Source organism: Coccinella septempunctata, chromosome 1 (genome assembly GCF_907165205.1).
Source record: "Coccinella septempunctata chromosome 1, icCocSept1.1, whole genome shotgun sequence".
Classification (NCBI taxonomy): Eukaryota; Metazoa; Arthropoda; class Insecta; order Coleoptera; family Coccinellidae; genus Coccinella; species Coccinella septempunctata.
Window position 1 is genome coordinate 11,215,308 of NC_058189.1, and position 25,150 is coordinate 11,240,457.

Sequence of the window (25,150 nt, forward strand, 5' to 3'; positions counted from 1 at the left end):
TTTCAAATTTGATAAAAATTTCAAGGAAGGCAGTCGTAAATGGTGACAAAACTGCAAAATTTGAAATAATTTTACCTATGAGTTCAAGATTTATTGAAGATAATGTTTAATGATCACCCTGTATGACGGTCCAAACAGAGATTTAGAATTTTTATTTTGAATTAATTCTTTGCGGTGTAATGAATCCGAATTTTCTGAGAAAATTGGAATTCATTTTAGTGCATTCCTTTCATTTCACATTTCCGCCCTTAAAAATATTTAATTCTCAAATCTTCAATGCATTCATTCCGACAAGCAGAGTAAATGTAAAAAACCGTTTATCTGTGTTTAACGTTGTTTTTCTTGCACGCCGTTGAAGATTTCGACGTTTTTCTGATGTTGATATGCGATAAATCGGAGCTGACGACGTTTTTTACTCTTGTCGCATTCTGGAATTTTCAGATTTTTAACGTGTGGGGGATTCGCCTATAAAAGCAGATTTTCCCCCGCGACGGTCTTTTTCTTTTCTCTTCGATTCTTCATAGTGAATAACCTTTGATTACCTGTGTTTGCGACGAGCCGTTCAACAAATTTTTAGTTCGAGACGTTTTATTAGAGTAGATTGTGTTTTGCGAGGTTTAGTGCTTTTGAAATTAATTTTTATTTTCGTTTTCCGCGAGTGCTTTGAAGTCAAGGAGGTAGGTCCCCGTCTATACCGTTCAGTTTCTTTATTAGACCTATACCAGTTATTTCTTTGACACTACTGTACTGTATCGCTTTCTGTTTAGCTTTTACCGTACTTTACCCTGTTTCGCGAGTCTGACTTTTCCTTCGCTATCATTCATGGAGCGTAAGCCCTTGGGGTAGTGAAGAGGAAGTCCCGTCAACCCCCTGTTCGCGTTCCCTCGTCATAAGTGTTGAAATAGAAATCTCTTCTTTTTTATCAGTCATGTGGCGTAAGCCCTTGGGGTAGAGAATAAGAGATACCGCTCGTCGTCAGTGAAATCCCGTAATTGCTCTCAAAATAGACCTTTTCTTCGCTATCAGTCATGGTGCGTAAGCCCTTGGGGTAGTGAATAAAAGTCTCCGCCCTGGTTGTTGTTTCTTTTATTTTTGGAGAGATATAATTAATTACACCCCGATACCGTATAGCAAGTCATTTCACGCATTTTTCAGCGAGGTCATCCTAAGTATCCATTTCGTCAGTTCTGGTTGGCGCACTTTATTGAAAAACCTTTGATTTTTCACTGTACCCGGTATAAACTTTATAAAGTGCTCGTGATCGGATCGAATTTCCAGAATGTATGTTTGCTGATCGATTCGCTCATATTTCATACCTACACATATTTCCGTTGTTTATATAATCATTTTCCGAATGTGTGAATAAACTGGTACATAATTTAATTTTGACTACTTCGTTATTGCTACCACCCTAGATAACAGCGAACTCTGTCTCCGACTAACAGCTGCTCTGGTAGGTTTGCTATTCTTCCTAGTGAAAAGAATAGCTGGCGCTCGAGATAAGTTTCTCCAAGGAAACCACGTTACAGCGGTTAAAAAAAAAGGAAAAAAATCATAATATCCATGTACAGGGTGATCCAATATTCACGAAAATAGAGAAGTCCAAAATTTTCCCAGTACGTATCTGATTTGTCCAGTTTCAGGAATATTGAAGAAAGGCGATAGTGAAGGGTGACAAAACTTCAAAATTTTAATTCATTCGGTCGAATAGTTCAAGATTTATGGAACTGTGAAATTTCACTCATAAGATGAACATCACCCTGTGTATCCCAAACGAAGGCACTCAGGCGATTAAAATTTCTTGAGTCCAGCCTGATGACATTAATTCATGGCATCCTTTTGTCGCATTCTTCCCAGGACAGCCTGTATATGAAAGACCCATAATATTTTTTTTAATCACCCCAACTATTTTACATCCTGTATAATATTATTTCAGATGAACTTCAAGTGAATGATACCGGCCTATTAGCTGCACCTCCTACTAGAAGGAGATCCTCATCCACCAGCGATCCATCTGGCAATAACAAATTCGATTTTGAAGTATCAGATTTCTTCATGTTCGGAAGTCCACTAGGTCTTGTATTGGCTTATCGGAAACTGGCAACATCAGAAGATAAAACTAGTATGATTCTAGTCATGTATTAATTTTCCATTCTCATTTTCCGACTATCATTTCAGGTAATATAGCTAGACCTAATTGTATACAGGTTTACAATCTATTCCATCCAACGGATCCGGTTGCCGCTCGTCTGGAGCCTCTATTGTCAGCCAGATTCTCAATCTTACCTCCGGTTAATATTCCGAGATACGCGAAATATCCCCTTGGAAATGGGCAGCCCTATCATCTCCGTGAGTATTCTTATTGACATTGATTGAAAACTCCACTCAGCCATTGGATTGAATTGAAGCTTTATCTTTTTTATTATCTTTTTACTGAATCAGCTGCATCTAGATTTGAAAATCTCACTTATCTATTTTTTCATTTGACATAAAAGCATGATTGAATTATCATTCTTCATCAATAAATCGATAGTCTGATTATAGTTTCTATTGAATTCAAGATTGCAGCCGAAATTTTCATAAATATTTGAGAAGTCTAATATAAATCAGAAATTTATTGAGTTCTAGAAAATCAAAATATACATCAAAAATTTATTGATTCTTGGGCAGGGATATTCCTCTACTGAGATAAATGTTGTAAATACCGATGATTAAGTAATAAATTGGGTTTCTTGAAAAAAAAATTAAATTTTTCAAGTTATTTTCGAAATCTATTGATTTCATCTCTATTTTCACGAATTGGAAGACAACTGAACACTTCACTTTTTCAAAAAAAAAAAAAAATTATGGTGCCTAAACTGTTTATTGTTTACCATTGTAGTTGAAATCCTTCAAACGAATCCTCAAATGTTTAGTGATTCATCTCAGCCTAGACGACTATCTGAAGTTTCAATTCAAAGTACAGTTTCTGGATTGATTGATAATATACCGCTTCAAGCAATTTCTGCTTGTAAGTACATGTAACTGTTCTGTTGGTAATGTACGTTGGAATGCCTCTGATTTGCTGCTTTTATGCGTATTATTGTTCGAAAAATCCTTTTTTTTTTTCACCCAGGAAAATTTCAGGAATATTCCTCATCGATACGGATGATTACACGGGTTTCTCAACTAAAAAACGCCACGCTCTATATCTAATCACAAAATATAAAACTCTGCAAACCTGCTAGGTTGCAGAATTAATGTTTATGTCAAGGTGTTCGTGAGTTTTGCATGGCCTTATTGCCATCAAAAATTCAGAGGGTAGCCTCTGTCGCTAGTGGGGGTGGAAGACCCTTATCGAAACACTGATCGAGTTGTCGAAAAATCAATTTTATGATCTATTTGTGACTAGTTATAAAAGATGGCGTATTTTAGTTGGAATAAGCTATCCACGACTATTGAATAAAGTGATCATAATCAAACCCCAACTTACGTTATTTCCGCCTATGGACAAAAGACATTAATATCATCGCCTAGCTTGACCCAGCTAACAATAAATTGTGTCAAGATTTCAATAGAATAATTAATCCCACTAAGAAAAATTAGCTAGTTTATTTTAAAATACAAGAACGGCAATGCAGATTGGACTGAAACTAAAAACTATATTGGATAATAAAATTTGCTGCCCTCTGACTAGGACTAAAGGAAGTCTTGCTTGAAGGGAGTTATTTGATTATGAAACTGTCCGTTAGAGGTCTATCGGACTTCTAGTGTTTAATGAATTGTCAAATCTACCGAATTCAATTTGAAACGTCAAAAATCGTATTGTAGAAACAGAAAATTATGGTTACTTCAGAATTTTCTTTTAAATAGTCGTGGACAGTATAGTATTTATTCTATTAGCATATTATAGTTATTATTCACTTGTATCATTCAACAAACTTGATCCACCTGAATAAAAGCCATATTTAAACAGGTGGTCCAGATCGTAACCAAGAAATTTTAACCACGTATTCTACATCAAAAATAAGCCCTAGTTTGTCATATAAACATATGTCGAGAAATGTTACCTCTCCGAGATACGGGGTGTTAAAAATATAGAAAAAAAATGTTTTTTATTAATAACTCTCACACTGCTTGAAATATTTTTATGAAATTTGAGAAATAGGTTTTGAGCGTGAAGGAGCACTTTTTGCATAATATAATTTCTTTTTTATTCTACCAGTGGCGTCCGTACTGCAGCGAGACTGAATATCTTCAGATAAAAAAATGATACGCCACTGGTTTTTCCGACAATAAAAATCACTATTTAAATCCTTATTTAATTTGGAGCAAATTCGGTCTCTTGACTTTTTGCTGTACGAGGCACTGTTTCCGGTTAAAAAAATAAAACACATTCTCATGCATGAAGTAATCGCCAAAATTTGATGTAGCAAAAATAGTCTCATTATTATTATGTACATACCATATCAAATTTTGGCGATTTCTTCATGCATGAGAATGTGTTTTATTTTTTTAACCGGAAACGGTGCCTGCTGCAGCAAAAAGTCAAGAGACCGAATTTGCTCCAAATTAAATAAGGATTTGAGTAATAATTTTTATTGTCGGAAAAACCAGTGGCGTATAATATTTTTATCTGAAAATATTCAGTCTCGCTGCAGTACGGACGCCACTAGTAGAATAAAAAAGAAATTATATTATGCAAAAAGTGCTCCTTGACGCTCAAAACCTATTTCTCAAATTTCATTAAAATATTTCAAGCAGTGTGAGAATTATTAATAAAAAACTTTTTTTTTTCTATAATTTTAACACCCCGTGTCTGGGAGAGGAAACATTTCTCGACATATGTTTATATGACAAACTAGGGCTTATTTTTGATGTAGAATACGTGGTTAAAATTTCTTGGTTACGATCTGGACCACCCTGTATATAATCGTTGAATGTGAATTCATCATACTACCCTGAGGATGAAGTAGTTTGAATTGCCAATAATTTTATATTACATAATTGCATCCTAAGGAATAACATTTCTGGAATTTTCTGTGATGTTAATAATTGTGGATGATTGTTATTTATTTTGTCAAGCTTTTTTGTTGTTGACGAATCTTATTTTTTATTATTTGCTTCATTACATGTGGAAATGTTTCATGAAATAATACTTTTATATTATAAGAATTCCTTTCTTGAAGGAAATTTTTCTCCAGCCACAATTTTGAGAACAAAAATACCTAATGAATCGAAACCATTTCGATTCAAAAAAACCCTGTATTTTCTGATTCCAAACCAACACAATTAAATGCGTGTTTTATATTTTTTATTATAGAAACCCACGTATTGGAGGAGGTCTTTGATCTTAGTTTATGTTTCTGAGTGTTTACCAATCATAGGAAATAATATTCGAAGAGAATGCTGAAATTTAGATTCAATTGGTTGAAATGAATGAAACTCAATTCAAACGGTATACCACAATGCGCATTTTCAATCATACACGTACAAGGTAGCCCACATCCCACATAAAACAGACCAACTAAGCTTTTTCGGAATACACCGGGACAAATTTAATTTGGAGGTGGGGGCTATAAGTAGTATAAGTGCGATCTTTCTTCTTTTTCTGTTGGCATTACCATTCAGAAGAAATAAGTTGTATTCGTCAGAGAAGCAGATCTTTCTTGAACGCACGTGTAGTGTAGTGATAAAAGAAGTGCACCTAGCGTTATAGAATATACATATATTGATTGGTTTATGAAAAGGCAGATCGATCAGTTACAGCTTTAGAATTACAGTTATGATTTGTTTCGGATTTTTGTGAGGCGGTATAGTGTAATTTACAATCTGCCTTGCTTGTTACACATTTCCAGCATTGACAGACACATAATTGAATATTACTATATCTTCACGAAAACCTCTTCTCCCTATTACAATTCCCAATTTTAGTAGGTACATTATCTTCAAACCGATAACACTCATGGGCCACCATTGAGATGTAATTGGCCTAATATTATAAATTTAGCTTTTCTGCACATTTTGGATTTCATAAACATCCTAATTAATTTCAGTGCAAAACAAATGGTGGGGCAACAAGAGAATGGATTATGCGCTTTACTGCCCGGAAGGTTTGTCCAATTTTCCTACGAATGCCTTACCACATCTTTTTCACGCTAGTTACTGGGAAAGTAGCGATGTAATTGCATTTATCCTTCGACAAATAGGCGGTATTGAAACAGGACCTCAAAGTGGCGTTGAAGAAAGGGAACCTACTTTTAAACCAGGTCAACCGAGGGAGAAATGGCAAAGAAAACGAACTTCAGTCAAATTGAAGGTATTTTCGGCATTTTCCTGATAATAACTCAAAAATTTTCACCTCAGTCTTCTTATCGTTCAAAGTTTTTCACAAAGTCCTACTCGATATGACGCCTTATTAAGCCTTAAGCGTCATACTCATTCACCTTCTTGATTTATTCCATTTATTAGAATGTTGCCGCTAATCACAGAGCAAATGATGTGATTGTTAAGGATGGAGCTCCCCAACAGCTAATAGCTAGATTTATGTACGGCCCCTTAGACATGATAACACTCACTGGGGAAAAGGTTGATATTCATGTTATGCGAGACGTCCAAGTTGGTGAGTGGACCCATCTTTCTACGGAAGTTACCGATAAAGCTGGAAGAATAACATACACAATTCCAGAGGAAAAAAGTTTAGGATATGGGTTGTATCCTGTCAAGGTAATGATATAAGTAAATTTGAGATTATAATTTCATTATTTTTGTTTCAATTATAATATACTAGCTTGAAATATTCCATTATAATACCCTAGTAAAGATATAATTGAAATAATTCGAAAAAGATAATGAGCACAAAATTCACTGCAAAAAATGAGATAAAAAATCAAATTGAAAAGTTGTAATAATTAATATTCAACAACAAAAATGAATAACATAAAAAAATTATTATTTAGAAATGATTTTTACACGATAACCTGCCTGAATAAATTCTCTACACTAAAGTGAAATTTCCGTCGAAATCGGAGATTTGGTTCTGAAGCTATGTAAACATAAACATACATACTAACTACGGACTTTCAAATTTATAATAGTAAGGATTAAAGATAATGATCTAATTTTTCAGATGGTTGTAAGAGGAGATCATACATCAGTAGATTTCTTCTTAGCTGTTGTTCCACCGAAAACTGAGTGTATAGTGTTCAGTATAGACGGATCTTTTACTGCTAGTATGTCAGTGACAGGCAGAGATCCTAAAGTTCGGGCGGGTGCTGTTGATGTTGTAAGGTAAGTTAAAAAGATGATTTTTAGAGGAACGTTTTCTGCTTCAGTATTTACTTATTTCAGGTCTTATTTTGAGTTAGAGGAGTTAGTTTTATGAACCATCAATTAATGAATTGATTATGAAGTAATGATTCAAATATTAATGATTGTGAAAGTCTTTTTTGTATTAGTGAACTCAAATGCGAACCGCCCTCCTACTTGGCGAGATTTCATGGTTCGAGAACTCTCGATACAAAATTTAGCAAAACATTGAAAAATTTTAGTAGAGAGTTGATAGAGTACATTGCTACTATAGAACCAAACAAAATTTCAATGTCAAAGTATTTTATTACTCAACATATTCTCTTCTTAATTTGATACATTTATTACAGCGAAACTGCAACATCTCTAGACCTTTAAAAAAATGTTTCTTCTTGCTCGGCAAACCAGACCTCCACAGCTTTTATTACCTCCTCCTTGGAAGAAAATTTACGACCTTTTAAACTTTTTTTCAGTTGAGGAAAGAAATGATAGTCGGATGGAGCCAAATCTGGTGAATAAGGGGGTGTTCTAGTAATTCAAACCCTAATTCAAGAATTTTTTGCATGCAACATGAGATTCGTGTTCAGAGGCGTTGTCCTGCAAAAACAGAACACCTTTGGATAGCATTGCGCGTCTTTCCTCTTTAATTTTTTCCCGTGGAGTAGTCAGTAATGTCGAATAGTAATCTCCGGTTATTGTTCTAACCTTATCCAAAAAAATCAATCGTGATTACTCCATGGCAATCCCAAAAAACTGAAGCAAGAACTTTTCCAGCAGATTTTTGGACACGAAACTTCTTAGGTCTTGGAGAACCAGAGTGTCGCAATTCCATCGATTGTTGCTTTGTTTCTGGATCGTAGAAATGTACCCAAGTCTTATCCATAGTAACAATTCTGTTTAAGAAGTTAAATAGAGAACAGATCGAACGCGATGCTTCTACCCTTGCACGCTTTGGTCAACATTCAAACATTTGGGGATCCATTTTGCAGCAATTTTTGTCCAAATTGAGGTGAACTATATGATGAACGCGTTCGTATGAAATATTCACCGAGACGTGGCTTGACTCCTCAATTGCCGATGCTGAATTACAATTGCACGATTATAATGTTTTCAGAAAGGATAGATCTTGTCTGACGAGCTTGAAGGAAACTGGAGGTGGTGTTTTGATTGCGGTCAAAAAAAGTTTACATTCTTCTTTACTGCCTATAGTTAATAATAATGTTGAAGACTTGTACGTTTTAGTCAGGGGCAAACCAAGTATAGTGTTTGGAACAGTTTATATACCACCAAGCTCTTGTTCTTTGAATAGGTTTCAGATGTATGAGAATCATTGTGCTAATATAGAATATATTGTAAGTGAATTCGAACATCAGCAAGTTTTCATAGCTGGAGATTATAATTTGGGAAATGTTAGTTGGCATAATGCCTGTTTGGGTAGCGTTTCTGATCCTTGTGCTCGTGTTCTGGTTGATGCTCTTGCTTTTGGCGACTTACACCAGGTAAATTCAGTTAAGAATGTGCATGATGCTATGTTGGATCTCGTTCTGTCAGGTGATGCTGATCTCTTTATTGAGCCTGCTGTGGATGTGGATGTTATCTCTCGATTGGACCTTTACCACCCTGCACTTTGTGCACACATTCCGTTGGATCCTGTCCGGTCTCCTGATGTCGGTAGTACTTATTTTAATTTCAAGAAGGCCAATTATGCAGAAATCAACAGATATTTATTGGATGTGAACTGGGCTGGGATTCTGTCCGAGTCTGGTCATGTGGATGACCTCGTAAATGCTTTCTATGAAGTGCTCATGGCGGCCATTGATAGGTTCGTGCCCAGGATCAGAATAAGGAGGTCAACCTTTCCTCCGTGGTTCTCTGTAGAGTTGAAGAAACTTATTTTCCGGAAAAAAGAAATCCATTGAGTATACAAAAAATTCAAACGTTGGGAAGATTATCTAGCATTCAGCAAGATAAGGTCGGAGTGTGCTTCTTTGGCGACCACATGTTATTCAGAATATATTTCTGATGTTGAAAATTCGTTGAGAAAGAATGTCAAATCATTTTGGAATTTCACGAACTCTAAGAGAGGAAACAACGACTTGCCGCTTAATATGCACCTAGATGAAGGTATTGCTAGTGTAGATTCACATATTGCTGAACTTTTTGCCGAACATTTTAAATCAGTATATTTACCAACTTTTGATTCTACATGTGGGTCTACAGTGCCGCCGTCAAGCGGTCAACTTGGAGATTATATTTTATCTTTTTCAGTTGAGGAGGTTTTGGACCGAATGCATTCGCTAGATACCAACAAAGGTCCTGGACCTGACGAGATTCCACCATTTTTTTCTGAAGAACTGTTCCTCTTGCTCTTCCACTTCAGATAATATTCAATAAGTCTTTAAGTAGAGGTATTTTTCCTGAACATTGGAAGTGCAGTACAGTTAAACCTTTGTACAAATCTGGTGACAGATCTGACATTAAAAACTATAGACCTATATGCATCATTAGTGCTATACCGAAAGTTTTTGAATCCTTAGTGTTGGAGCGATTGCGCATAGACATATCTTCTAAGCTATCAGAACAGCAGCATGGTTTTGTTTGTGGTAAGAGCGTTGAATCGAATCTCCTTGTGTTTGTTCAGTATGTTATGGATTCTTTGGAGGGGGGAGAGCAGGTTGACGTCATATATACGGATTTCTCCAAGGCATTTGATAAGGTGAATCATAGTATCTTGAGGGAGAAGCTATTGGCATTTGGTATCTCGGGCAGATTGCTCAGTTGGTTCATGTCATACTTAGATAGTCGTTCGCAAAAGGGTTAAGGTTAGGGCTTCTTTCTCCTTGTCATATGTGATCCGGTCGGGTGTTCCACAGGGCAGTCATCTTGGGCCTTTCCTGTTTTTAATGTACATTGATGACATTAAGACATGTTTCAGATTCGCGAGGTTCCTCCTCTTCGCAGATGACTTGAAGATATTTTTGGTAGTAAACACTTTATTAGATATGCTCAATCTCCAATCCGATCTGGAGAGACTCGAACAGTGGTGCAGGTTAAATGCTGTGTTTATTAACGTTGACAAATGTAAACACATGTCAATATTTAAAAGGGATGCTATTTCCATTCTCGTTATTCTTTAGGAGGAGAGAAATTGGTTGAGGTTGATGTGGTGAGGGATTTAGGTGTTTCGTATGACTTCAAAATGAGTCTCAGTCTGCATATAGAGGATATTGTTGCTAAGGGATTAAGGTCGCTTGGTTTTGTTTTGAGACATTGCCATGAATTCAGTGATATCAATACTATAAAACATCTGTATGTAACTTTGTTAAGACCTCATCTTGAGTTCGCATCTTCTGTGTGGTGTCCTTATACTTCAAAGGACAGTGACAGGATCGAGAGTGTTCAGAATAAATTTCTTCTCAATATTTCGTATAGAATGGGCATTTCTCGATTAAATTTTTCGGCAACTCACATGAGATCTGTACTTCACTTACCAACTTTGAAGACGCGTAGGATTAGGAGCGACGTATTGCTCTTCACTAGGCTTTTAATGGGGAAACTGTCGGCGACTGAGCTTCTCTCTCTCTTTGCTTTTCACGTTCCACCCAGAAATACTAGGGGGTCTGCCTTCCTCAGTGTTCCTAATTACAGGCTAAATTACACACGGGCATCTCCCATTCCCAGGATTTCAGAACGGGTGAATGTTGCCGGACGACTTGGCATCGACTTTGTAAACTCATCATACTCCGCCATAGTGAGGAATGTTAATTATTGTTTGATTTGAATTAGGTATGTACGATATTTTTGTTGACTTATATTTTTGTTCTTATTTTGTAATTGGGTTTATCCCGTGAATAAATAAATAAATAAATAAATTCAGTGCTTCAGATATCCGTTTTAGCCCAATTCGACGGTCTGATAAAAATCATGTCATGAACTGCATAGATAGTTTCGGGGACTGACACAGAAACTGGCCTTCCCGATCGGTCATCATCTTCAATGGAAAATTTACTTCTTTTGAAGGTTGCAATCCAATTTTTCACGGTCGCATACGAATGACATTGATCACCAAGGGTACTAAGCATATCTTCGTAAATCTGCTTACCTTTTAACCCTTTTAAATACAGTTAGGTAGTACCTACTTGATGATGGCTTCATACTCCAATCTTTCGATTTTCACAATTTCGGTGAACATCTTCTTTCTTTTAATTTAGTGCGTAACTCTGGTTTACTTTTTTGACCGCAAACCTCACACCGAGCCTCACACTGACACTTTTAATGAGTTATTGTTCGTTGCTATGGTAACGCAATATTTTTTGTATGCATGGAACTGGTCTAGGTTAACTAGATATCAATATATCCTCGTATATAACCCAGCTATATTGCGTTGAAAAGGCTATTCGACTGAAAAGATCCCATCGATGAGGGCCAAACCATATTTTCTTCACGATAATGCCTAGGTCCAAAGTCGTAAGAGCGGCACTCTAGGAGATCGTCCAACGTCCAACATATTCTCCGGACCTTGCACGGAAGGATTACCATCTTTTTCGTTCCCTGTCCAACCATATGAGAAGCGTTATCTTCGACAATAAAGACGACCTCAAAAACTGTCTCAACAATTTCTTTCATGCCAGACCAGGGAATTTGTGGCGTAACGTCATCGAAATGTTGGTAGCATGGTGGGAGGATGTTGTAAGCATCAACGGGTAATACGTAATTGATTGATTTGTGGTTTCTGTTCAAATTATAGTCTTTGATAAAAGCGCTACGAACTTATTCCCCAACCCAATATATGCAATGTATCGATTGGCGAGTCTATATTTTGCAAGAATGCAGGAAACTTCAAGCTTGTATCTGAAAATGAGTACGTCCGTTGACATGCAGTGAGACCAAAACTAAATTTCATATATCATTTATATACAATTTTTTTACAGACATTGGCAGGAATTGGGCTTTCTCATTATATACATCACTGGAAGACCAGATATGCAACATCGCAAAGTGGTTTCATGGTTATCGCAGCATAATTTTCCACATGGTTTGGTTTCTTTTGCAGATGGTATATCAACCGATCCATTGGGCCATAAAGCTGCTTACCTCAATAACTTGATACAAGTAAGTGTGAAAGGATTTGATTTCATAAGATTATTGAAGTGATTATAAATAAAGCCATATTGTAGAATGTAGTTGCGTTTATGTATTAAGAAGATATGGAATGTTTATCAACTTGATGAACTGATATGATCAAGTGCGTTCGGAGAGCATGCGTGCAAAATTCCATAACCTTGATGTAATTAGAGTTATAGCAGTAGGCTCACCCCTCTCAAGTGTCTGAAGGAAACTACGTTCAACTTCTGCCTTAATGGTCAACTTGGAATGGAAATGAGTTTTAATGATTTTAACTAACTGTGAGAATTAATATATAGAAAGATTTCCAATCGACCCTAAGTCAAAAAAAAAATTATTTTTTTTTCTTTCGACTACATTTCTCTTAAAACTCAACTTATAATTCGAATATGCAAAAATATACATCACATCATATGAGAAAATTGAAATAAATTACAGCCATTTCTGGTTAAACCAGTTAAACCTTTTGTAACCTCAGTCGATGGGAAATAATATGTATGTACTCCTGGGGTTTTCACTCCCAGTCTCTGAAACAAAATCAATTAAAAAATTGAAATAATCGATTTGCATCTGAGTGAATTCTTGCACTGATTTGTCAGAAGCAAATCAGATAGAACAAATTGTTGCCTGACAATGAACGGAAAATGGAACTTTAAAATGGTAACTTCGTAACGTTTCGGAATCTATATCGGACTCCTTCATCAGACGAATTCTTGAAAAATCTTCTGAATTGTAGTTTCCCAATTGGCATTATTTTGTCAATACACGCATATATTGATTCATAATGTAAAGTAAATCAATCCAAATACGATTTATTCGTAATGAACAATTATTGGCTAAATTATAATTGCGATGATGGTTTAATGTCAATTCCTGTCTGCATGCCGTTAAAACTTTCACTAAGTTATAACAAAATACACCCCGTGTTCTCTTTAATTTTTCATTTTTAATAATCCGCTTCTATCATCAAAATTTTAGTGTTATTCCAATCCATGTCGTCTCCTATATTAAAACACACATGATCTATTGAATGAAAAACAAAAATAAACGAATTGTATTTACAACATTCGCAGTATTTGTGGTAAAATTACACAGGTGAAACGTCTAGACCTCTAGAAATAAGAAAACGCGAACATAAAAATTATATTAAAACTAGAGGAATTAATAGATCTCAGATTGCTGATCATGTGTGTTCTAATACAGGAGACCACAACATGATGGATTGGAATAACACTAAAATTTTAATGACGGAGCCGGATCATTATAAACGAAAAATTAATGAGTTCAGGTGTATTTTGTTGGATCAAAATAATAATTTAGCCAATTGTTCACTGAGAATAGATCGTATTTGGGTTGATTTACTGAGGAAAGAACTGACTGACTGATTTCTTTGGGGTGAGCCAGATTCTTGTGACATTTTTGACCTGTAAATTGTAGAATGATTTGGAATAATAAAAAAATACTTTTGTTTCCAATTCAGAATCACGGAGTCCTAATACATGCGGCATATGGTAGCGCCAAGGATATAAATGTTTACAACTCTATCGGTCTAAAACCGAAGCAGATATTCATAGTTGGAAAAGCATCCAAGAAGCAACACGTTCAAGCAGTTATTTTATCTGAAGGTTATGCAGTCCATTTGAATAGCCTTATGGCTCATGGTGGTTCTAGGCCTGCTCAAGGAAATGCCAGAATGGTAATTCCACGTGGATATTTCAATTTGCCTGGACAAAGTTTCTATCGTCGAAAGAGGTGAGAAAGCAAACAATTTAATTTTTTTATACCACCCTAGAAAAAATCGGAATAGATCAATTTGTGGGTTGGATAAATAAGGGGGTAGCGAGTAGTTTAATATGCATGTGGTTGTATCATTGTTTCAGCCATGACACCGCAGTATCATCTCCAGTCCTCAACAGTGGTTTTCTGAAAAGAAAGGTTTACTTATCTCATGTATAAAGCACATGATTTTTTTTAGAAAGGGGTAACTATTAGCAGTAAAAATGCACACTTAATCATTCCTTAGTTTGCACACAACATATGTACCCTACCCTTTCCACACCCTATCGGTTCAGCATTTGAAATTATAAATATAATTATGTTTTTTTGTTGGTATGTGGAAGTGTATTTTGTACTTGTTACACTTAATCGAAGTCTTCAATAGATTGGATGTGTATCTATTTGCTGAAATTCATAATGACTATCATAATAAAAAATGGTAATCTCCTTTCAAATTTTGTTCGACTTTTACGATCGCGATTTCATCGTGAAGAGCAGGATACGTATCCTAGGAATTTCTTCGATTTTATAGGAGTTTTACATACAGGAAGTTCTAACCAACTCCTTTATAACTATCGAAACAATAAATTTTCCCGAAAATCCGCGAGAACTCATTGAAAATGCAATATATCCTCAAAAATAATAGCTGTATTCGGATAGTGAAGCTCTTTTCATAGGTTATGTCTTACAAGTTCCTCTATTTTTCACTTGGTAACTTTCATAGAGAATTCTCAACGGAAATAAGGTTTCAGAATATGTATTCACATATCTTTTTGATTACCTTTTCGTAAAATGCGCAGCTCTAAGCACTACTTCTAAAAAGTGCTTGGGAGATTGCTTTACGTGCTTTGAGTACTTTCACGAGCACTGGCACAATACATTGAAATATTTCTGGAATACCGTTTCCATGCATTGCTTCGAAGCTTTCCAGCTCTCCAAAGTTAGGCATTCTTAGAGTTGAAATGTGACATAGGTGGAAACATAATATCAAAGCATACTCATTTAATTCCAACAATTGATTCAGAACCATTCAGCATGCAAGTTGCTTCGAAGCTTTCCAGCAAAGCGTATCAACTCTCTACAATGACACACATTGGTCCAAGCCATAACGTTGAAGATACTTCACTTATCTCATAGTTTCTGTTGAACTGCTTGACCCAAAATCCTAAAACGATCTTATTATTTTCGTTCAAGCTGTATACAGGGTGTCACACGAATTCAGTTCCATTTGATATTTGATAATTGATTACACTTATTATTGTGGTCACAATGCAGGGGATGATGACTGAATTTGGCGGTGACGTTGATCGTGAGGTTTCTAGCGTTCCCAAACTCTTCTTTTGCTTGCTATAATCGACGAATAAATCTACATGATATTCTAGGACTATCCCGTGACACTTTCCATTAATTCATAAACGCCAGGAAACCGATTGAAGTATTTTACATTCGCGTAGTAGATAGTAACAAATAAACATTTTATGAGACACCCACCTTGTGCTTGTAGTACCCACTGTAGAAGATTGAACTGAATTGCTCTCTAGTAAATACTATTTTCTGAGTTTAGTAGGTAATAATCTCTTTTTTTCATTGTCATGCAATATTTTTTTCAAATGAAAATCGTTGTCGAAATTCAAATTAGACGATATCATACAATTGTATGTTTGTTCCGTTTTATACTTCAGAAAGATAGTTAATATTGATATTGAAACTATTCGGTATATCTTTGTGCTTTTCATGTATCTATACACTCATGCAAAAAGAACTGATTACAAAATTCCCCCACATTGCAATGTATGTTTTCTCTCGACCGGCAACCGACTCATTTAATCCAATAATTTCAACTGGAAATGGTATTTTTTTGGAGAACTTATCTTCTAACTCATTACACATGAACGTCAATTGCAATATTGATCCCTTAAAAATTCAATATTGGTGACCCACACCCTTCCAACCCACCCATCTCAATATTCTTTATTGGTAAATTTGTGAGGCATTCCGATAATTTGTAACTACTCTACTTGATAAAGGGGTATAAAATACTGATAAATAATTTTTTTGTGCATGAATGTGATCAATGTTTCAATAACAAGGAGTAATAAGACCAGACCAAAAGATCTTCATAGATTCAATAATGCCAATAATAACGGAATCAATGAAGAATTCGAAAGAGCATTATTTATCATGCTTATTAAGTTATAATTATTATTTTTATGATAGCCTGATTATTTATTTCTATTTTTGTTCATTATCAAAAATAAAGCTTATTTTTGCTTATTGCTTATTGCACAGATTGATATGATAAACCGTAGTAAAGACTTAAAATACTGCCCTTAAATTTAAATTAGCTTGTTTAGTTTACAAGGGATGGACTAGGTTGGAATAGTCTGGGTCAATACTGCATTTTTAAGAATATTTGTAATTTTGTCGGATTAAATAACATAAACTAAAGCTTTTTTGGTCCTTGAATGACTTTCATATCACACTTTGTTGCTGTCAAAAAAAAAATAGAATTCATGGTTCTATTTGATAGAAATGGAAAATTACTTCTTTTATTATTTTGTTTTTCGAAAACGGTTCATTTTATCGACAATGACCAAGAGTACCTTTTCTTCAGCTTAATGTTCAAGGTATCCACATTGTTTTTTAACTCCTTAGTCTACTTATTATACAGGGTGTCAAAAATGTAAGCATTCAAATGTAAACTACACAAGCTAATTTGAATTTAAGGACAGTATTTTAAGAGGTCTTTACTACTGTTTATCATATCAAATTTTCATTAAATTATATTAAGTAGTTTAAAATTTATTCCAGTAAAATGAATTTCCAGTGGCGTCATTTAACCTAAAAATTATATGTGAACTCTTATTTTTTAAATGGTACACCCTGTATTTTATTTTCCTAATCGGTTAAGCTCTTTCTTCTGGTTTCAAATATACATACTTTATCGAGGTTATTTTCGGCAGTTTTTCAAAAATGTAGGTTTTTTCGTCTAAATCTAAGGCAGCTGTAGAACGCCAATCCAGAATAAAAAGATACGATATGTGGATTGGCTGGAACGGGACCATTCTACGGTCTCCTAACAGTCCCGACTTAAACCCGTTGGACTCTTTTTCATGGGGATATTTGAAATCTAAAGTGTATATGGTCCGTCCGTAAAATATTGAACACATTACAACCAAAATAGAGGAAGAAATTGATAACCTCAATAATAATCCAGAAATGAAAAGGAAAACCCTCAAAAACTCAATGAAAAGATACCGATTGTGTGTGGAAGTAAGAGGGGGACATTTAGAACAATACTTTAACTTTTAGTTAATAAATAAATGGAATAAATATCAGTTGTTGTATTTTCCACGGTTCGTATGATATTATAAAGGAATCGCATCGTTGTCGTGTGGCGTTCCACAGCTGCCTTAGATGTAGACGAAAATATGTATATTTTCAGAAAGCTGCCAGAAATAACCTCACAAAGTATACAGGGTGTCCCGGAAAATGCGGGAAATCTCTTGGATTCAGATAGAACATAAAAAAATAAGATGACAAGTTCCCATAATTTTTTTTCCTAGCGGCCCTCCCTACGAAGATACGCCACTGGAAATTCATTTTCAAAAATTGTTTTTTGTTACTGTATAATAACACAAAATAAAACTTTTGTTCCTTCAATAACTTTCGTATCTCACTTTTTTGCAGACCAAAAACTAGACTTCATGTTATTTTTAATAGAAATTAAAAAATTACTTACTTCTTTCATTATTTTTTTTTTTCGAAAACGGTTCATTTTATCGACACTGAACAAGAGTACATTTTCCTTAGCTTAATGTTCAAGGTATCCAAATTTGTTATTTTTAGCACCTTATCCTACAGGGTGTTAAAAATGTAAGCATTAAAATGTACAACCCAGTCCGCCCCTAGTAAACTGAACAAACTGATTGAAATTTGAGTGCGGTGATATAAGAGGTCCTTACTACTATTAATCATATCAAATTTTCATCAAATTATATCGAGTAGTTTGAAACTTATTCCACTAAAATGGCTTTCCAGTGGCGTCATTTAGGAGGTCGTATCTTCCTTCGTAGGGAGGGCCGCTAGGAAAAAAAATTTTGGGAACTTGTCATCTTCATTTTTTATGTTCTATCTGAATCCGAGAGATTTCCCACATTTTCCGGGACACCCTGTATTTATTTGAAATCAGAAGAAAGAGCTTTACCGATTAGGAAAATAAAATACAGGGGATGTACCATTCAAAAAATAAGAGTTCACATAAAATTTTTAGGTTCACGATGCTTTTATGCATTTCCTAGTATTGAATTCTTAATGCCCATCAAAAATACTACAAATTTGCATATTTAAACTTTTTCGTACAACCATTATTAACTGAGATAACTATTGAGTAAAATATAAGCAATCACCCTGTTCATATTTCGTTGAGAATGTCCATTAATCCTGATTGAAGTTATGTGGGCAATAGGTATTAGATACAGTAGATTTCCATGAATGCAGTACAAGTCGGTTCGAGAGAAAAGTTACTTGGGGATTTGTTTTTTTTTGCAAGAGTTGCTTGAATAATTTCTCATACTGCTTCATATATGCAATTTCATGTTGAACGAAAAATGTCTATTTGCTAGATTGAATGCTTGTTATGGATCAGTTCATCAACTAATATCTTTCTGACTTTTAGTAGCCGCTCCGCAAAAAGGTCCACCTCTTATCCAATTCAGACTGAACAATCTCCGCTGGAGAGATCAATGAGTACCCGCCGCTATCAATTGCCAAAACCTACACTTTCAACAATTGGAAACCACACACCAGGACAGTTGTCTCCTGTCGATTATTGATTAGATTAGACGATATATCCCGAATGATTCTATTTTTGTATAAATACCGAGAACAAATATCCATCAATCTTCTGTTTTCAAAACGAGAAAATATTTTAATATTGTTAATAGCCTAGTGAGGAGCTGAATTCATAACATTACATTTACTGTTTTGAGGATTCGAAAGATCATTCATTCATTGGGCTTGCAGTATTCAGTGCAATGCGCTAATGTAAGTTTCCATAGAAAAATTTTTTTTCGCAGTATCCTCGTTTTTCTGTTCTATATACAGGGTCCGCCACCTAAAACACTCCAGGCCTATAACTTGGTAAATTTTGGAGATAATTCAGCGAGCGGGGCCTCAAATTGTAGATCCTCCTAAAGTCTTTTGAAACAATTCAATTCGAATTTTTCAAGACGGCTTTGCAAAATAACCGTCAATTGAAAATTGGTTTTCCGTGCGGTTTTTCTTGGGACAACCCGTTCTGAAACAAATTTCATCCTTCATTAGGGAATTTTATTAGCTTTCATTTGACATATATCCCACAATGGCATTAGTGTCTTGGTTTGTAATTATACCGGTTCTGAATGGACTAGATAAATAGGCGGCGTAATTCACATCAGACATAATTAATTCGATGCAGGTAGCCTTTGATGTATTAATAAGACATATTGAGTAAATACATACAACTTGAATATGAAAAGGTAAACAACCTTGATATCAGGTTTTCTGGGCATTTTTTTTCGGAAACGCCCAGTCGAAACAATAATAATCCCCTAGCGAGAAATTTCATTAACGTTCATCATGTATACACAATAGTATTAGTCTTCATGGAAAAAGGCGGCATGAATTATATCAAACATTATTGAATATGTGGAAAAAACTATCGAAATATGAAAAAGTGAACAGTTCATTGGGAAGTAAAAATAAATAAAATTTTATGAATAATTATCACAACTAAGCTACGTTCAAAGGTCCTGGTCAAAATTCCCCTATTATCCGCAATACACAAGCCTCTACGATTGTCAGAACGTTACGGCGATACGTCTCACATCCAGCCCTTACTGGCTTTTTGAGATCTACATCTACGTCGACAGGTTGTGTCTTCTACACAAAGACTTTTGAATATCCCCACAAAAAGTAATCTGATAGCTTAAGGTCTGGTGTCCTCAGCGGCCAGGCTACAAGCCGAATTTTCCTATCTACGCATTTAGGAAATCATTATTTAAATAGGTAGTTACATTGCTACTCTCTGGGCAGGTGCACCGTCTTGCTGAAACCACATTATTTGTCGCATTGCTAGTGGAACAGCGGCTGCATCCAATTTTGGGTCTCTGCTCCAGTTATGCATATTATGACGATTAACTCGCCCATTATTAGAAAAACAACATTCATATGACCAAAGAATCTTGCGAAAAAAAATGCTTTCTCCTAAAACAATCATTTCTGCAAAGAAACTTAAATCTTCTGTCCTAAAATCTCGATCAAGGTTCGTTTTGTGGTCGTGGAAACCAGTATCACATCCGAACCAAGACAGCAATTCTATTTTGTGATATGTCAGATCAAAGCTATTGAAATTCCCTACTGAAGGATAAAATTTGCTTTAGAACAAGGTGTCCCAAAAAAAACTCCCGGGAAACTTATTTTCAATTGACGCTCATTTTTCAACGCCATCCTGAAAAAAATCGAAATAATTGTGTCGAAAAACTGTGCTGAAACCTACAATACGCGCCGAATCATCTCAAATATTGACCAAATTAAAGGCCTGGGGAGTTTTAGATGACGGAGGAAATTTTCATTGAATAACCTCATTCTTCATAATACTTTAAAAAAATTCATTAGAGTACAGATTTCTCCACGAACTTTATAAAATACGAATTTTATAAAATACGAAAATGGATCAGCCAGGAATAGACTCAAATTGCGAGAATTAAAAAAATGAAATATAAATCCATCACACTTTAGGACTCTATTCTAAACAACCAAGCAAAAGTGATAACACAATGTTTAAGATTTAATATTCCACTGCAAGTTGGTCCTGATGGTTAGAAATGCAAGAAAAATGTGTTGAATAATTTTCAACATGGCGAAATTTTTCCTCAAATGCGGAACATTCTATTGGGAGATTCCATATATTAATGTTCAAAGCTATTTTCACTAACCTTGAATATTTTTTAGATTGGAATTGAATGTCCTGATATCTATGCAGTCAATAAAGTAAAGGTGCATGGATGAAACACTTTTCAGATAAATAATTTAGGTGTTTTTAACCAATTCTCAACATGTTTCGAGGAAAATCACACAAATGAAGCTCGAAAAACGAGATAAATCATGGATAAATAGTAAGATATCCTATAATAAAAGACAAAAGAATAAAATAACATAACAAAACGATGCAGCCAATGTAAATCAAAAGAGTGAAAAAGTAACGATGATTGAAAAATACTACGAACATTCGTTCAATAAAAGTCAGTAAGTGATATAAAACAAAAAATATTTAAATCGAAAAAGGCAGAGTAAAATCAATTAATTGAAAAGGTAGAATGTCATAAAATCTTACACGAGATCTTCTAAACTAATTCACGAAAAATTGTCCCCTTGAATGAAATAGTTTCACAAAGAATCATTTTTAGATCTTCCGCATGACTTCCAGAAATTTTTCGTGAATAAGGTGTAAGTTTTTTATGACATTCTACCTTTCTAATTAATTTTTTTCACACTCCGTTTTTCGATTTCAATATTTAATTGTTCTATTTATCACTTACTGACTTTTTTGAACAGATTTTTGTTTTTTCAATCATTGTTATGTATTGTACTCTTTTGACTTTATGTCTCAATACATTGTCAATCCTTTTGTGATGATATTTTATTTAATTTAATTTTATAAATTTGTCTTCTATTGTTGCTTTTCTTCCTACTGTTTCTCCATGATTTATCTCTTTTTTCAGCTTCACTCTTGTGATTTTTTTCCTGAAGATGAGCTCTGTATCGATCGAAACATTAATTAAAATCACTTAAGTTACCTGAATAGTCTTTCATTTACCTTTACTTGGGACATTTTTTGCCCCAATCGCGAAATGAGTTTTATGTAGAGATCCAAATTCTGATAAAAATTAAAAGACATTGTGCTCATGTGTGGTATCCTTATGTACAATTTTTCTCTAAATTAATTTCAATAGTTTTTTTAAACCATATGAACCTAACATTCGTGGAGGATCCTGTATTTTCGAACATCGGAACTTAGTTATTTATCCTGAAATGTGCAATAACAAATTAATATTATGTATTTGTGTTTATGTCCAATTCGTTACTTTTTCATGAGAAAAGGGTTCACCTGGCATCGTCAAAATGAAAAAAATTCTGCTTTTTGTTTAATACTATATACCAAGGAAAATACTTGAATGGAGCTTACCCTTTCATCAGTATTGATTCGGTCTGTTTCTGAATAAATTAGTTGCGGAAGGAAATGAGAAAATTCTATATTGAATTTTTTTAAAGAATGTTGTGAAATCTTGTATGTCTTCCAAATTTTTTCGAACTACAATAAATACATATATTCAAGAAAAGAACTACCTACATTAATTAAAATTTGTGAAGATGATTTCCTTATTGCTTCAAGCTGTTATTTTCAAACGTTGAATTGAAAATAACATATACATATTTACATTTTATTTTCAATTCAATTAGAAATTCAATTAAAAATTTAATGGACGTCTCTAATGTAATCCCTTCACCATATGATACCTATTTTGGAAGTAGTGGTAGTAAGTCATACTTATTTTCTCCTGCTGAAACAATGATGGATTTGTAATTATTAATAATGAAACGTATAAAAAAAAACAAAAAACCCCTCATAAAATTATACCAAACATTATGAAAAACTAATTTAAAAAAATCACTTCACCAAAACGTTCTCTTAATTCGATATCGAGTTCACTCTCAGTTTCATTGTCCATTGAGCGAAGTCAGATTAAAACATTGCACTGATGGTGTTCATACTACTTCAAAAGAGGTTCGGAACCCTCATGAAAACGTAATTTTATTAATTATTGGAAACTGTCCAACTAATTCGATAAGGAATTTCTTACCTTACACAATATATTTCATCTTCTGAATTTTTCAATGGAGCAGTAGATAGAGGATTGTAATATGGTATGTTACGGAATGTGGATGTTTGTCTATATCGATAGAACTGTGAACTTCTTATTAATGAATTTATATCGTTGTTGAAAGATTCTTGTTAAAAGCTAACTATGATTGAAATTATATTTTACATATAGTTTTTAGGCACTTTTGATCAATAATTTGTGATAAATTGATGATTATTGGGATATACATTCATAATTGAATGAAGGAGTTTGTTGAAGAGCCCTTAAAATGTCGAGATGGTATCGTACATCCTAAGAAAGGTAGTGGAACGTGACACCGAGGAATGTTGCTAAATCTGGCTCGTACCCAGAAAGGTGTGTTGGGGGGGCTCAGCTTACATCCACTTGAAAGTTCTATGTGCTGCATGATCATGAGGGACCTTTTGCAAAAGCCTTGGGGTGGGCTAGAGCCCCAATAGCCCCCCCCCCCCCTGGGTACGGGCCTGTGCTAAATCACCCTTATAGTCCTTCGAAATGTTCAAGGATGTTTTGAAGTTAATTTGATTTGACGGAGAAAATTAAATGAAATGAAGTAATGCTTGAGTTCAGAGCTTGACAATACCCAGTACAAATAATAGTTGGGGAGCCAACGATGCTAAATCGGGATTTACTTGACCGTCGTGGAGACCTAGTAGAAAAAAGAGGTTCTATGATGTAAGTATGCACTTTCAGCGGTGGGGAAAGCGTCTGCAGGTTTTTGAATAATTAAAAAAAATCAGGTGTACATACTCAAGCGTGTCAGATAAAGATACTGTATATGCCTTACGTGTCTCCGATAATGAATTCATGTTAATTTGACAGTTTGCGTGATGGGGCTGGCCGTACGGAAAAGTTGAAAATTGTAAACAAAAAATTATTCAAGCGTGTCATATTTTTCATTAATCTGACACTAATCAGGCGAGTTTCTTAATAATCGGACACTTTGAAGAGGATACCAATGCATGTTTTTAAAATATCTACCTTCATGTTCCTCTAATCGTTTCTGTATTCATTATAAAAGTGCTAGATAATAAAATTCTATACAACTTTTGCCTGAAACAATTTTACATACTCTTGACTGTTTTGAGCTACAGAGTGATAAAGACGAAAAGCTTAGCCACACATGCGAAAGGCCAAGGTCAATGTAGAAACCCAGTCAAATGTACATTTTTCGCCATATATCTCAAAAACGTTCGAACGTAGAAAAAATTGCTTCGGAAAAAATTTGTAAAAAATGTTATGCTTTTCAACTTTTACTCGTATAATGAATGCTACAACAATTCGAAGCCCAGGAGAGGAGTTAATTTAAAAACTGATTTTTGGAACTTTATGGCAAATTTTTATTGTGTTTTGGCTTGCTCAACCGTCAGACTATGTTTTTTTCGTTATTTTTGGATCATTTGATTCAAAATAAGAGAAAAAGCCTCAGCGCTCGAGAATGTACTCGTGACGTGACGAGTAAATCCCGAATTTCCCTCTCGGGCTTCCCAACTATAACCGAATACTGTAATTATCAAGTAGGTATATTTCCGGTATCACATAATCACATTATGCAAGTCCGAACTTGTGTGCAGTGTCCAGTACTAGAGTATAGGTACTATTCATTAGTACTCAGCACAGCTCTGCCTGACGTCGATCTCAAATGTGCGTTAAATCTCCTTAAAAAAAAGTAAAAAACAAAAATCGTTATTATTTAATATTTTATTACAATATTATGTTATTTGAAAATACAAATAGAATTCAATATTTATTTTATCAGGGTTAAAAGTCTCATGTTGTTATTGAGGAGGGTATGCAATTTTGAATTGATCATTTAACATACTAGTTAAATCAAATTTAATTTCATTCAATAGTGCTTTCTGAATGCAAATTGTTTTCGAATGATGTGCGATACCATCTCTATGGATAAGTCTGTCCCTCCTTCAGTGTTTCAAATTTTCGGATTGAAACATAGTAAAATTTTAGGTTGGTCTGTTTTTTTATCACCATAATGTTAGACCAACGATTTTCATTTTGAAAAA

The 25,150-nt window shown here is 34.6% G+C and overlaps 1 protein-coding gene across 10 annotated transcripts in view; it reads left to right on the plus strand.

Moving 5' to 3' along the window:
• The window catches only part of LOC123309446 (protein retinal degeneration B), a 57,848-nt gene that overhangs the window by 30,534 nt on the left and 2,164 nt on the right, over positions 1–25,150 (plus strand). For 4 of the 10 annotated variants that reach the window (XM_044892592.1, XM_044892577.1, XM_044892585.1 and 1 more), the window contains 9 exons: positions 1,937–2,122; positions 2,179–2,349; positions 2,882–3,010; positions 6,036–6,298; positions 6,451–6,705; positions 7,109–7,269; positions 12,219–12,399; positions 13,892–14,163; positions 18,866–19,265. In XM_044892592.1, the coding sequence (XP_044748527.1) occupies positions 1,937–2,122; positions 2,179–2,349; positions 2,882–3,010; positions 6,036–6,298; positions 6,451–6,705; positions 7,109–7,269; positions 12,219–12,399; positions 13,892–14,163; positions 18,866–19,022 (1,775 nt within the window). In that variant the 3' untranslated portion in view covers positions 19,023–19,265. Of the gene's footprint in view, positions 1–1,936; positions 2,123–2,178; positions 2,350–2,881; positions 3,011–6,035; positions 6,299–6,450; positions 6,706–7,108; positions 7,270–12,218; positions 12,400–13,891; positions 14,164–14,291; positions 14,393–18,865; positions 19,266–25,150 lie in introns of those variants that run through there. The other 6 variants (XM_044892641.1, XM_044892634.1, XM_044892610.1 and 3 more) reach the window with 5 other exon arrangements.